The sequence below is a fragment of the Labrus bergylta genome, chromosome 15 (assembly GCF_963930695.1).
Source record: "Labrus bergylta chromosome 15, fLabBer1.1, whole genome shotgun sequence".
Lineage (NCBI taxonomy): Eukaryota > Metazoa > Chordata > Actinopteri > Labriformes > Labridae > Labrus > Labrus bergylta.
In genome coordinates, this window is record NC_089209.1 from 5,183,601 (window position 1) to 5,199,261 (window position 15,661).

Here is a 15,661-nt window from a genome sequence, read left to right on the forward strand (position 1 = left end):
TTCATGATACAACATCAAGACGATTTGTTGCTCAAAGTTAAAATAAATTAAACTGCACTACACTGCAAAAAAAATAATTGTCAAAGTATTGTGGATTTTGTCCCCACTTGCTTTTGCTCTTCATATGGAAGGTTTCTCCTGCACACGCTGAAGCCTACTGATACATGACTGGTCGATACTGCTCTGACTACACGCGTGCTGCAAACGGAAACCACCTCACATACTAGAGTCTGGTCCTGCATAAACAGATCCTATACATAAATAATTAAAATATATCTATAAACATGTGCATACATTGATGCACATCTGCAGAAACGTATCCTCTAACACTGAAGCAGACAGAATCTGCCATGGTGCACTCATTACGTTTATACATATGTATGCACAAAAGGTGTTGGCTTGGTTAACTGTGGATTTAATCAGAGCGTTGAGCTGTCAGGAAACATCCACTGGACTGTTTGCAGCGTTCTGCTCACAGAGCGTGTCCTCTGATTTGGACACAGTCTCGTACCTTGCTGAGTTTGGCCTCGTACTCCTCCACCAATCTCTTCTTGTCTTGTTTGAGCTCCTCCACCCGCTCCGTCAGAGACTCCACCTGTGACACATCAGCACAACATTCAAGGGAAAGCTTAAACTGTATGCACTGTTTTCACACATGCACAAAACTCCTTAAAAACGTCAGGGCGGGGTTGATGACGTTTACACTACTGGTGAGTAACTGGTGTAATCTTTGTGCACATAACGAAGCTGCTTCATCCTCTTTTCTGGTTGTGAGAAATTTCTTTACCACTCTATCGGTTATACTGTGGATACATCCAATAAGATAAAAAAGGATAAAAAAGCATGAACTGTCATCACCATAGCAACATCATGCCCTCCCTCTTAAGACCTCCCCCTCCCATCCCTCAGTGAAAGTCCTGCTGCGAGGTTCATAAACCAACAAGCAACGTAAGATTTCAGGAGGAGCAAAGGTATCGTGAGAAATCATTTTCTGTAAACAAGCCATGCTTTCCCTTTCAGCGTGCATACGTTTTAAATAACAGATGTTAGTCTTTATATACAAGCTTTTACAACATTTTGATGCAGCCAGGTAAAGGTTAAGAAAGTGACAAGCTACCCTTCAGATTCATTGGTGCCAATTTAGTGGTGAAAAAAACCAAAACATTTTGTTTTTATTTTGGATTCAGGAGGAAAAATGTTGCAAACAAAGCTACTGTTAAAACATGAAAAACAGGGGATACACATAAATATGCACTAGAGCAGGGGGGAAATAGATTTATGTAAAAATCTAGATTCTTATCTTCTGACTTTTTAAAATAGATTCATAACTTCCAAAAATCGATTTTCTTTTTTTTTTGGCTAATCATTCACTCCTTGTTTAGCACTCAGGCTAGATCTTTAACTCAGTAGAATGCCAATAGAGCAGCAAGAAATGCAGCCAGTCTCAAAGATGACTGGAGTAGATCCTGAAGTATGTACTCATTCAAAAATAGACTTTGAATTATGAATCCAGAATCGTTTTGAATCCAAAACAGATTCTTAATCGAATCGTGACCACAAAAAATTGAATCGTGAGAAACGTAAAGATTCCCAGCCATACTGCACTCTTTAATATTTATTTATATATCATACCCTGTATCGTTATTGCAGTATAGAACAATGTTAACCAGCATCATATATTTTTCTCATATCGTGCAGGTCTATAGTGCAGGTGTGAAAAAGACTACAGGTCAAATTTGGAACAATCAAAAATATTTTTCAGCATAAAGGGATAAGACTTTAAAATGTTGTGTTTCCCTTGTTTGCTTTGCTGTGGCAGCGAGAAAAGAGCAAGTTGACCTGCTGTGATTTCGAGCTGATGTAGCAGGTTAATTTAAGGTTAATAAGAGAGTAATCACTGCTGTCCCACTTCTTCAGTCCTCCCTGTAGTGAGAGAGTTTGTTGTTCTGCTCTACTTCTGTGTTACCTCGGCTTTATGCAGCTGTCCCAGTTTCTCCTGGTCTTTACTGTAGTTAGCGTTGTGGCTCTGGTGGCTGCGGAGGAGCTCCTGGATCTCTTGTCTGTGCTGGCCCTTCAGCTCCTCCAGAGCGACCTTCTTCTCCTGCTCGAACTGGGTCTGCGCCGAGCTGAACGTGCGCAGCTTGTCCTCGAAGGACCGCCGCATCTCCTCCACCTCGCGCGACATGGACACCACCCGCTGCGTGTGCTGTCAAGAGGAGACAGGAATGAAAGGCCGAGCTGAACAGGAGGATTGATTTGTGGGTTTGGAGGCTCCTCATACACCGAAAAAAAAAGGCCCAACACAGCTGGTGATGTACTCACTCCGGGGAATCTGACCTTCTGGCTGCCATGCTGCCTGCTCTAAATCAGAGCTAAAAAAAAACAGCTAACACAGAGAGCTAGAAACTAAACAGTACGACAATCTCCAAAAATAGAAGAACCATCACATAACATGACGACATCGTATATCCTCTGTCGCCCCCCGGTGGTGGAATGAACTGGAATTAACTCCCTCTGCACCTTCAAGAAAAAGCTAAAGACCCAGCTCTTTCATGAATACCTACTAACTTAATGATGATGGTCTCCATATAATTGATGATGATGATGGTTGTGACGATGGTTTTTGTTTGATAACGACGACTTATAAGATGGTTTCTATACTGATTAGAGCTCTCAAGAACTGCCCTCAATGTTGTGCTTTGCCTCTGGTCACTTCCTGTCAGCACCTGTGTGTCCAATCAGACTCAAAGCTGATCGTTTGCTCTTACTGACATTGTTCCCTTTTTTCTAGATCTTTGTTTGTGTTGTTCTTACTCTCTGATGTACATTGCTTTGGATAAAAGCGTCTGCTAGGTGAGTTGTAGAACATTGATATAGATTGTTTTTACTCCAATAGGATACTTTTTCATCACGTTCTTTTGCATGAGAAATCTTGAAGAAACACATCTCAGGACCAGATTTACATTTGCAGATTCACCCCCCGCCCCTTTTCATTTAATTTGGCTGCACCTGAAATTAGCATTTCATTTACTAAGGCAGCAGACAATTACACAATCAGCCACTCGCACTAACTACAAAATGTCATTTGCACCTGAACACCCTCCAATATTGAATCTGTTGCCGATTCAGACGCTCTGGCTTGCGGTGTGTGGTGGAAGCTGAGAGCGAGCTGTGTGTGAGTCAGTCGGCCGGAAGGTGTGACTGACAGCTTCTGCTGTTCAGTGTTCACGTGAAGGGGGTCGCTGACATTCTTCTGTAGCATCCATCAGGGTACTGAACTGTTATGACAACAGGAGTGCAAGCACACCTTTGCATGAGCTGCAGTGGAGTCGCATGTTTCTCTCTCTCTCTCTCCACAGCGTCACTCAAAATCATCCATCCAGAAGTTTTCAAATATATTCTCTGCCCAACCTCGACTCTAGGCGCATAAAAAATCCATAAAATGTCATGCATCTGTCTCTCCCTCTGTCAATTATTATATCGATTTGCACAAATGTTTACTGTATTCTAGACACGTGTGTGGAAAGGTCATAGCAACAGGCTGATTTATATTCTTGCAGTGTACACAGTGTATTAAATAACAGACAAAGTAGAGGATACTAACGTCATAAACCATCTGGTACTGCTCTTACACTAACTACAGGGAAACAAGCTAGGCTGAGCTCAATTATTCAAAACACTATTTTCCAGTTTACTTTTAGTCCCGTCATTTGATGCTTTTATCCTGATTGGTTAGAGATAATTACCTTTGAGTAGAGATCAAGCAAACATAAAGATGTGAATGTTAGAACGGTAAATATAATGATGCACCATTGGATTAATACTTTAGGGCCTGTGTCCGTGAATGCCACTTTTTTTGTGGGCTGGCAGCGCATAAATCCTCCAAAATGGACTCAAACTGAAAGCTTCTCAAAGGAGCTTTAAAGAATGATATCTTTCCATTGGCTAAAGCAGCTAAGGATGTTTCTTCAGCATGCTGGACATTATCTTCATCGTTATTTTTAATGCCTGTAACTGCTGCCACAGGGAAGTTATAAGATGAGACATATGAGTCATAGTTCATATGTGTGTTTCATAACCAGCTCAAAACTCCTCAGTGGAGCTTTAAAGGCACAGAAAGTAGATTCCACCACCAGGGGGCTCTCAATCAATACATTAACATAAGATAAATGAGGCTTGCAGGAATTCATGAGAGTTATCTTATCACAGCAGCACATACAGCAACAGAAGCGCTCTTTGACGTAACATCAGGTGTTTCCACGGGAATTATAAACATGTCGTGTCTGTCATGGCGGCTAAGACAAATCCCATTACAACTATAAAATAACAGATTTATCAGGCTTTGAGAACAGTTGGAAATATTTGAGGTAATGTTAGCTTTACTCAACAAAAAATATACAACATAGGTTTAGTCAATTCTAATTAATTTAGATATTTGTCATAAAATTCTACATATTGTACGTTTAACCAATTGAGTAAATATTCCTCACACACAGACTTACTTCCCTATAAGGTTTTTAACACACCATGAAAATGGAATAAATCCCTCCATCTTTGAGAGACACATTTGTAATATTGACGACTTCCAACTGTAACAGCATCTGTTGACAAGCTCTAAAAAAGCAACCAGACAGTCGACACACTGTGATAATGGCGGTCTGTGTTGACGTTGAATTCCTTAGTTGTTTCCTCTGGTTAGATAATATTTTATTAAGCTGGCTGTCGTCACATTTATCTAAGTTTTAGTTCTTATCAATCTGGGTTATTGTGATGGTTTTTTCATTTATGGAACGTAAGCTAGTTAAAGAAGCTTTACTATTAGACTTATTTACTCTCTGTGTTCTCCTTAGTCTCTTATTTATCAGATTTCTTACTATGATCAACATATAGCCTGAGTAGAGTGTTTAAAATCATATTTCTTAACACATATTTTTATATCTGTAACTTTAAATCGTATCTACATTTCTTCAGAACATATAGAGACCTCACATGACGTGTCGAATCAGGTTCTGAAGGAGTCCTGAACAACAAGTCAAAAGTCCAGACAAACACACAGCGTGGTGCTGACAGACATGAAAGACTCTCCAGCCTCACAGCAGGGGGCAGAAATAAACATTAGTTCTGATTACCTGCAGCTGTGACTGCAGTATCATGCCGGGCACAGCTGCTTTTTATACCAGAGACACACACACACACACACACACACACACACACACACACACACACCACATCACTCGTGTGTCTACCTGAGCCTCAGTGCAGAGCTGCATGTCCTCCACCCTCTGACGATAGCTCTCGAACTCGGCCAGCGCCTGTCTCTTCATCCTCTCGTGGAGCTCCATGGACTCCTCCAGAGACTGGATCCGCCTCTTCAGGTCGATCTCATCGCTGATCTTACTCTTGTACTGGACAGAGGAAACAGGAAAAGGCTCAGTAAGGCAAGTCATCTCAAAAAATGACTGCTTTAATCACAATCTAATACATAAAAGGTAATGTTGCAGCTCAGTGTGGATTAAACACAGGAATAATTATGTGATATAAGAGCCACTTTTTGTAGAATAAAATTAAATACTTTATGAGAAAATTTAAAAACAACTTTTTTTTTGGAACAGGAAAAAAATCGAGATATTTCTACCAAACTTCACCGACATTTAAAGATTTTTTCTCTGCAAACAAACATGCTCAAACAGGATAGTATTATATTTAAATACACCTTGGGATGTGTAATTAGTCTACAATCAGAAGCTGCCATTCTCCCTATTTGGCACCAGAAAGACTCGTCCATTTAACATAATTAATATTTATTAAAGCTCCATGAGGAGGGTTAGGTTTAATCAGCACATTGAACCCATGGACAGGAATATTAGTTAAATAGAAATCCTGTTATACAACTAGAAACGTCACCTTGTGAGAAGAACGTCAAAAACTTGGATTTGTTGTGTTGGATCTTTTTATGTATTTTTGCTCTTATTAAATCTTTCTTGAACAGATTGGGCTGAATGGATTTTCTCAAGATTTATCCATGATTTAACTCAATATAAAAATCAAACAGGAAGTGAAAATTAAATTGGAAGTAAAAATTTAAAACTCAAATAGGATGTACAAATTTAAAACTTAAACAGGAAGTGAAAAGGTTAATTTAAAATAGGATGTGAAAATTGAAATCTCAAACAGGAAGTGAAAATTACAAACTGAAATAGGAAGTGTAAATGAGAAGATTAAATAGGTACAGTATATCACATTCATATCATTATATTTCTCATTCAAAGAACCACACTGGATCTTCCCTCCAGGCAGACTTTGTGATGAATGTAAACATCTGTTCATGTGGAGCTGTTCAAGGTTAGTCACATTGCTTTCAGGGGGGAAACAGTCATTACCATAGGATGCCATGACATATATACTTTAATGATTCATATTCAGGTTTAAATATTCATGTGTTTTCATGAATGCGATCGAGGCTCTCTGGTGGATTTTCCTTTATGTAGAAACCATCTTATAAGTCGTCGTTATCAAACAAAAACCATCGTCACAACCATCATCATCATCATCAATAATATGGAGACCATCATCATTAAGTTAGTAGGTATTCATAAAGAGCTGGGTCTTTAGCTTTTTCTTAAAGGTGCAGAGGGACTCTGCAGATCACATGGAGTTTGGAAGTTCATTCCACCACCGGGGGGCGACATAATGAACAGATAGTATTTCATAGGAGAGACGTGGATTGGCATTATTTTGATCTACAAACTAGAGATAAAGTTGTATGTAGGCTGTGTTAGCTGCTAACGTTACCCGCACTTGGCAAATGAAAATACATTCTTTATCCGCAGACAATTTTTCAATAAATTGTGCTCAATGCTGACTGTTTTCTGAGTGTTTTCTTACCTTTAGAAATTTAATTTGGTTTAACCTACTAGGAAATTAATCGGCTGGGAACATCCCTAATGATGGAACCTTGCCAAGTTGAAGTGTCCATTTAAAGATGTTGAAGTCAATATTTTAAAACTTCAGTGTAAATACTGTAGGAGCATCTAGAGACAACGTAAAGTGTACATCAGTGCTAACTAATCCCATTCATACACATTCTTATGCGGCTGACGCAGGAACAGTTTGTGGTTAGGTATTTTGACCTACGACTGAAGAAGCTAGGAGCCCCCGCTAACGCCATACCGACTCTACCACTGAGCCACAGCCACCCCCCAAAAAAAACACAAAACAAAACCCATTCAGATCTATAATGTAAAGTGTGTAAACCTGGAGTATCTTCTCTCTGGTCTCAGACAGAATTTGCTGCACTTCCTCTTCATGGGCCTCCTTCAGAGTGGCGATGGCCGCCTCGTGTTCGTCGTTTTTCGTGTTCAGTGCATAGATAACCTGCAACAGAGAGGAGGGTAAAGCCATTAGGTGGGAGACATGTTTATAATCAGGAGTTATTACAGTATTAAAAAAGCTGCTCCTGTCGCAGCTCGGGTTCAGTCAGCGTGGCCTGAGGTGTGTGGACTGGATGCTGTAACTGGAGGTTGGTTAAAAGTAAAGAAACATGACAATAAAAAAGATTCTTTCTTCAATGGATCTCATCTATTAACCTCTTCAGCTTTAGATGTAGGAAAAGCCCTTCGTTAAACCAAGATCACTTCTTAGCTGTTTCATAAACATGAACAGTTTAACTTGTAAGCACAACAAGAAGATGGCATCTATCCAATATTCATAGTCAAACCCTACCACACTGAAATCATTTATTGGAATTGTACTTCTAATCAGCCAACAAATCAAATGAAACATAGACATGAATCAAACAGATTATGCAAAAAGTTGGGATGTAAAGATGAATCGTACAGTTGTGATTTAATGGATTCAAAGGTGTCAAGATTCACATCGGTACTCTGAAAAATGAATCACAATAATATTGTGAGCGTCAGCAGAGCAAGATTTACAAATTAAGGACGCACGTGTGGAAGCATTTTGGCTTCCCCAAGACAGAAAATGAACGAGGTGAGAAGATAACGGACGAGACAAAAACTGTGCAAATATCTCAATAAGACAGAAAACTACACAAATAGCACAACCAACATGATGCAGCATTTAATGAGAAGCTCCAATCACTTCCCCTTGTTGTGAGAAAAAAAAACATTAAAGCCAAACCACACTGACAAACGGCTTAGGAATCTTTTTCAGTCATAATTTGTCTACAGTCTCATTTTGTAAAATAAATCCTGAGAGAATTGTATCATGAATGGTATCGTGAGTTGAGTGAATCGTTACATCCCTACAAATGAACAAAGAAGACAACTTAAAGAGCAGCTGTGTATAACTGGTGTGGAGCTGCATGCAGTGGAACCAGCAGAGACCCTTCCAGTGCGTGCTGTGATTTTCCCAGTATTAGCTCAGAAGCATCAGTGTTCCCCCACTGCTATAAATTAGAGATCAGTTCACACCTTGTATTGCTAAAAGGATAAAAATAACACAAGCAAACTTTTGTGCATGAAATTGACCTTTAAATCACTCCTTTAAAAAAAAAAAAATACAAGCATCCATCCACAGAGCCAATAATCTGACAGCACAGTGATCCCTGCACAGAGAGAGAGAGAGAGAGAGGACATTTCCACATGAGAAACCAGGAGACTGCTTCCCCACTCCCTGAACCTCCGTGAGAAACAAAAATCATTGTGTTGGCCTCCTTGAAAGCAGAGTCAATAATTCAGCACATCGAACTGTGCGATGGTGCTGGAGGAACCTTTGCTTACTTTGGACCGAAGTCCGTCAACACCATGAGAAAAAAAAAGGAATAAAGAGGATTGGAAAAAGGAGACGGTCTCCTCTTTGAGTGTTAGTGTTACCACGGCTCACTGAGAGATGAAACCATTTCTCTGACAGTGGTGGTTTGTCATTCTCTTATTTATTTATTCCCCGCACACTTTTTATTTATTCTGGTGTTGCCGACACCAACAGAGCTGTGTGAAGAGAAACTGAAACGTGCTGTAATGAAGAGCTACTCAGCCGTGATTGTTATTCCCTCTTTTTGAATCGACTGACCTCTAAATTGCAATGTAATTGCATATTAGATTTAAAAATGCATTACATATTAATTCAGAAGTAAATACACAAAGGAAGCAAAAAGAAGGTCAAGAAGGGGTGCTGGTTTAGCTAAATTGGTAGAGCCGGCGCACCATTCCACAGTCCACAGAGGTCACAGTCGCCGTCCCAATTGTTGCAGGTTTGATTTCCGACCCTGACGCCGTTTGGTGAACGTCACCCCCCCCCCCCCGACTATCTCTCCTCAGTTTCCCCGTCACTCTGCAGCTTCCTATCTACGTTAAGGCAAAAGATCAAAAATCACAAGGTGTTTCCTCCAGGTGAAACAGAATCTTCATCTATCTGGAGCTCTGATCTGAATTCCGCCCCCTCTCCTTTTTTCATGGTCACAAATGAGGAAGCGAGGCGCCAAAGATCAGAGACAAAAACCCGCAATGAGCCACATGAAGCTGACAAAATTCAGTTTGCTCACAAAATAAAGCATCCCCCCCCCCCCCCCCCCCCCCCCCCGCCTCTCATGGCTAAATTATTCAGCCAGCTCAGTCCCTCATCAGCTTAACAAGTGAACGGAGCAGACGTAACACTTAGGAAGCTCAAATCTCCATCGCACCCCGAGACGCATCAGCACGCTACTGCAGATGAAAAATGCTATAATCTTAATGCAGCGGTGTCTTCTGGTTTGCAACGACACACACACACACACACACACACACACACACACACACACACACACACACACACACACACACACACACACACACACACACACACACACACACACACACACACACACACACACACACACACACACACACACACACACACACACAGACGCTTAGTGAAATTACAAACACATAGAATATATGCACACACACGTATCCGAGCAAAAGAGCCACCTGCAGAGACTGTCAAGAGCCTCATGAACCAATGCACCCGAGTCCAAACTCATCAGCTTAATTTGTCTGACAAATGGTCAGATGGGCAGAGAGGGGTGTGTGTGCATGAGTGAGAGAGAGGAAGAGAGTGTGTGTGTGTGTGTGTGTGTGTGTGTGTGTGTGTGTGTGTCCAAACCAGGGAAATGACAATCCTCGCTCAAGAGACAAAGGCTGCCTGTATTGTCAATGTTTGTCATTGTAATGAGTCGACACATATTGGATTGAGCAGGTCAGCAACATGCTCAACAGAGATGTGACTCTACATATATTAGTCAATATTCTCGGTCAACACTCACAGTACTTGAATTTAATCTAATTTATAAAAAGGAAAATGGATAGATAAACTTTGGTTTTATGAAGAAGAAAAAAAGATTCTGGTGCAAATACAGTAAATTCAAGGATTAAAAGTATGTAACAATGTGACATTGGGGGTTTTGTTGGTATACAATCTGTATGAAGTCAGAGGCTCGGTTATTAAACACCAAGGAGATCGTCGGTGAGCGGTCGTCGCCCTAGTTTTTGCATGTTTTTTGCGTGTTTTTAAACATGTTGAATCAGCGTCGGTGGTCGGTGAGATGAATCTCTGATTGGCTGTTCTGAGGTTTCATTTCTCTCCAGCTCTCTCAGGTTCAGGAAAGCTCCTTGAGCATGCTGCTGTAGTATCCATGCTTTCACCCATTAGTGCGGTTTCTCCTTATTTGTCTCCTCCTCCTCTTCTTTTCTTTTTCAACTAAAAGACCGAGAGCTGACAACGCCAGCGCCATTTTCAACTTTTTATCAGACATTATTCTCCATTAGTAGACGACCTATAATATAAGTGGTGAGCGACAGCGGTGTGAAAATGGTCGTCTCGTATCATAACCGCCTGCTGGCATGGAGTTATTTCCTCTCACACGTGCGCAGAACGTACGTGATGTAGTGCAACTTTTTGGCCAAGCGAGTGGCGACTCGAGGCGACGGCGCAGGCGGTCTGCGTCGCCTCTACGTCTTTGCCTTCTGCTTCGTGTGTCAGGGTCTTCACATTATCCTGATGATTTATCTAAGCTAGTAGCCGTTAAGACTTGCCTAACTACCCAACTAGCCTGGCAGCTGATTGTAATATTACTATTTGCCTGCCCTCCCTTGTTCTCTGTTGGCTCTAGTATGATTTAGGGCTGTCGAAATATAATTTTTCCCTGTTGCGATTCATTGCCGAATTTCAATAGCTAATCACGATCACTGCCATTTTTAATAATGTTGAAATTTCATTCTTTTGCATTTAAAACTGTTTTTGTTTGGCTTTTATTTTGGATGTTTATACTGTCTTAAACCGAGGGTACTTTACTTCCTGTTTGAAAAACATATCTGCTTTTATTTTGAAATAAAATAGAACCATCACAACGATCACAGTACTGCAGTATGCCGGCGTCAACGCACTTGACTTTCTTCTACCACACTTGAAGGTAACAGCCCGTGGAAATCAAACTGAGCGGTCAGACTCAGTCAGAGGTGATGTACACGTTACAGAGGACAGTGAATGTGACGGAGGCCATAAAACACAGTGAAGAGGACGGCATGCTAACTCTCCGCTCATGCTGCTGTTGGTGGCTCATGCTGCTTTGCATGCGTCGTTGTAGATGTGTGAACGTGTGAGAAAAACTGAACTAGAGAAGCTGTGAGCGGGGCGTGATCCTCCCTCATCTCCTCGGGTCGATCGCTCCATGTCCTTGGAGGATTTTGCATAAATGACAGTGATACCAGGCGGATCGATACGGCGACAGCGAAATGCCACAAATTTCATCTGTCATCTGGGAGAAAGTCACAGCTGAGAAACTCACAGAGACTTTCAGCAGGCGCGATGCATCCGAGTCCCTGCTGGCTGCTGGATGAAATATGACTCTACTGTCAAACAATGTGAAAGCTGAAGAATTACAGCTTCTTTTTGGTTCTGTCGGCTCACTTTGACTGAAACTTTTTAACCTCTACTGTACTTTTTTTTGCTTTATTTGACTACAAAGCAACTATTTCCATTTAAGAATATTCAAGAGATGTTCCACTTTTTTCATATTTCTTGTTCTTTCTTTTGCCTCGTACCTTCTTCTGTCTCTACTGTTTGGATACTTGTTCCTGAGGAGGAGTGTCAGATTATGAACGTCTTCGCTGACATTCACTTAAAAATAAACTTCAGAAAACAAGTTTCATAAGCAAACTCTGAAGTCAAAAAACATCTCAAGCATGATGTCTCTGAATACATCAGACACAGAAAGACATGTTTTCATAAAAATAGAAGTGAAATCAGGAAAATAAAAAAAGAACTGAACCAGACTAATAAACTTTATCTCTCACAAGTAACATTGTTTTTTCAATAAAGTGAAAACTCTGGATGTTAAGAATATTAACCCGTCCCTAACCCTACTGGTCGTGATCGACTCAGAGCCTCCATGATCTCGCCTCCCAGATCAGGCTGCAACAGACCAGGAAGTGTATTTCAGAATAAAACATTACATTTTGATGGTTCAGAACAATTTCCCATATGTCTGTTTATAAGGGTTTAGTACCACATTTATTGTATTATCTCGCGCTGTAGAGAGTGTAATCCAGCGGGAACTCCTTTGTCTCGGCACTCCAGACATCCGGCGATGCTGCTCCATCCTGCGCTCTGAGAACTCAGCCTGTAGGTGTTGACAGACGAGGGAGCACAGAGCCCTAACGGACCGGAACATGCAATGCACAAGTAGAAAACTCAGCTTGTGGAATCATGGCAACAACACTAACGCCTAGTACGGTCTAGACCTGCTCTTTTTGTTAAGTGTCTGATGATAACATTTGTTGTGAATTGGCGCCATATGCAGTCAGTAGACGAGGTCGATCGTCCTTGTTGTTTGTTTTTCTCTGAAGTCACGTTTGATCACGCGACTTTCAATGAGATCTCGTGTAGTCTGACGGAATCATCTCGCGTGTATGTTCAGGAGATAATGTTAAAAAGCAGTTGAAACTGTCCTCATGTCTGCAGTCTGTCACGTTTTTAAAATCGGTAGAGATTTGAAAATCGTCTCGTGTGTAGCAGGCCTTACTTATTTTAAAGTTGATTAAAATTCAAAGACAAGAACAGATTTATAAGAAAGAGTTATGCAATTGTTTTTTCTATGTTGAAAAATGTGGCAGAAAAAAAGATTTAAAAGTGAAACTGAAGATGGAACTTCTTCAGAACTTGAACAATAACAGTGTGAGGTAGTCTGACAGTGGAGGTAAGCCATCACTTTTTAATGAGGTCATAAAAAAAGAGGAAGATTCAGAGGTGATCAAAGTGATTTATTCTGTTTTATCCTCACCTCTCCAAAACTCTGAAATTGTTGTTATACTTATACTAAATTGCTTATGAGTTCTATTTTAAGAGTTTTTTTAGGTCTTTTGCCTGCCTAAACGATCGCATACTTTTCCCAGAGATGCCATTTTTTTCACACAATCTTGCAGATTTATTACATTCCCAACACAGGAGGAAAAGGAGATTATTAATGTAGCTTTATGTCTCTCTAAGGGTTAGCTGAGGCATCGTAGGGTTTGATTTATTCCAAACTGGAGACCTTTTGGTACTTTATTGCAGAAAAACTGCACTAAAGAAAGACAAAGTATACACCTTATCCTCTTCTGATTGAACTGTGGGTAGTTTGTTACCAATGGGGCCAATGAAAAATACAGCAACAAACAACAAACCTTTCTGGTATATCATAAATTATTAATGACTTCTGATATGTGTCAGTGCATTCAGAACCTTAAAAATCAATAAGAAAGAAAAGCAAGCAGTGTTGTTTCTTCATGTAAGTAAACTTTAAAGTCCCCATGAAATGAAATCAATTACTTTTCCTTATTTTAATCCAGTGTTCCATGGGGCGTTTACTCATTATCTACCAATTAAAAAGCTTGTTGAAGATGACAAACCAATCAAATGTATACCAACAATATGACCCGCCTTCTATCTTGAGATTGGTTCTATCCATAGACTATAAATATTAATGGGTGAAGACAGATCTTCAGTCGTATTTTTAACCAAAAGCTGCTTGAAAAGAAAGAGAGCACTGCCTTAATTGCTCGAGTATGTTGGTAACTTTTTTGGCACAGAAACATTTTCCAACAGATTTGACTGAGCAATTAAAACGTTGTGCAAGAGTTCGCCGTTGCATTTTTTTGGTAATTAAAAACAAGAAAATGATCCAATATGGATGCCTAGGCCTTGTATTTGTGTTGCTTTTGTTATCACTCGTCCATGAGCAAAGCAAACTGCAAGCTTTTGAAACAAAGAGACCCCAAAAAAAAGTAAAAGTTTGGAACCTGGGGACAAAGAAACCAAACTTCAAGATGGCTCCAACCCAAAAATGAAAAGAATACACGCCAAATGGGACCAAATGTTGCTCCCCGATTAAAAAAGGATCAAAGAGAGGAAAAAAATAAAATATGAAAAGATGCTGGTTCTTTTCAGAAACAAGGTGGAGCAACCTCAAAGGATCTAATGACTCTTAATGAACTCAGACTGGCAGCAATCTCCTCTTATTCGTCTCTCCGTCAGCTGATGAGATTTTGATGATAATGATCATGTCTAATGACGACCATTTCGCTTCCTTAACGCTAGCCGGTAGTCGTTCTCCAGCCTGTGGCAGCACAGCTTTGTCTTATGAGTCAGTGGGTGTGAGCAGATAGAGGAAAAGATTTGAGGGACGAAGAATCTACTGATGGAGGTATTTTGGTGTAGTTTGAAGAATGGCTTGCACCTTGTAAAATAATATATATATATATCTCACCCTTAAAGATTTATTAAAATTACATCTAATAGAAGCAGAGTCATTTCTGGAGACATGCAAACGTTACATGACAGAAACAAACTCATCTGTGAAAAATCTCCACAGTGTGTCCAAAGAGACCAGCGTGGTAAGGTTGTTGACACTTCTCGATACCGCATGTTTTTGTAACGCTCGATGGCATGGAAAAGAACCACATATTTAAAATAAACTGCAGATCTGAAGTCATATTTCTAACCAGAAGGCTGCAGCGAGAGAAAAAGAGAGAGCAGAGGTAGTTCATACAAATTCACACATCAGCTCAACTGACATTGAATTATGGTAAAATGGTAAATGGACTTTTACAAGTCACACCAACCCACTCACACTCACTCACACACTGATGGTAGAGGCTGCTACTTTAAGTGTCCATCAGTATTAACTAATCCCAATCATACACATTCATTCACCGTTGACAGTAGCGTTAGCAAATTGGGGTTAAGTGTCTTGCCCAAGGATTGGATATGTGACCTGGGATCGAACCCCCCACTTTCTGGTGGAGAGACGGCCCGACTCTACCAACCGAGCCACAGCCGCCCCTGTGAATGATAACACAGTCAGTGCTGTGTTGGCAGCATTTCGCTATCGAAACATTGAAAATATTTTTGACGTCAGCTAGAAGCTGGTTCAAAAAAGCACCTCTAACATTCACTAATATCTTGTTTGTTTGATCCGTCCAGGAGCTGAAGTGTGAAACTGATCATTTGTTGGGTTACAGGGGGGTTACGTACCAAACTGTTTGCCTAGCTTTGACAAATGTCCCCCCAGGCGACAACAACAACAAAAGATAAAAGGAAGTGATGTGGAAATAAAAAGAGCAGATGGATGTGGATGACCACTTTAAACAACATGGTGTCAGATCAGGATGCCTGTTCTCTCTAT

The 15,661-nt window shown here is 40.5% G+C and overlaps 1 protein-coding gene across 2 annotated transcripts in view; it reads right to left on the reverse strand.

Moving 5' to 3' along the window:
* Positions 1–15,661, reverse strand: part of fam184ab (family with sequence similarity 184 member Ab) — a 159,889-nt gene that overhangs the window by 90,656 nt on the left and 53,572 nt on the right. For both annotated transcript variants that reach the window (XM_020637045.3, XM_020637044.3), the window contains exons 2-5: positions 7,255–7,374; positions 5,247–5,405; positions 1,967–2,206; positions 512–595 (exon numbers count right to left, since the gene is read on the reverse strand). In XM_020637045.3, coding sequence (XP_020492701.1) covers positions 512–595; positions 1,967–2,206; positions 5,247–5,405; positions 7,255–7,374 — 603 coding nt within the window. The remainder of the gene's footprint in view (positions 1–511; positions 596–1,966; positions 2,207–5,246; positions 5,406–7,254; positions 7,375–15,661) is intronic.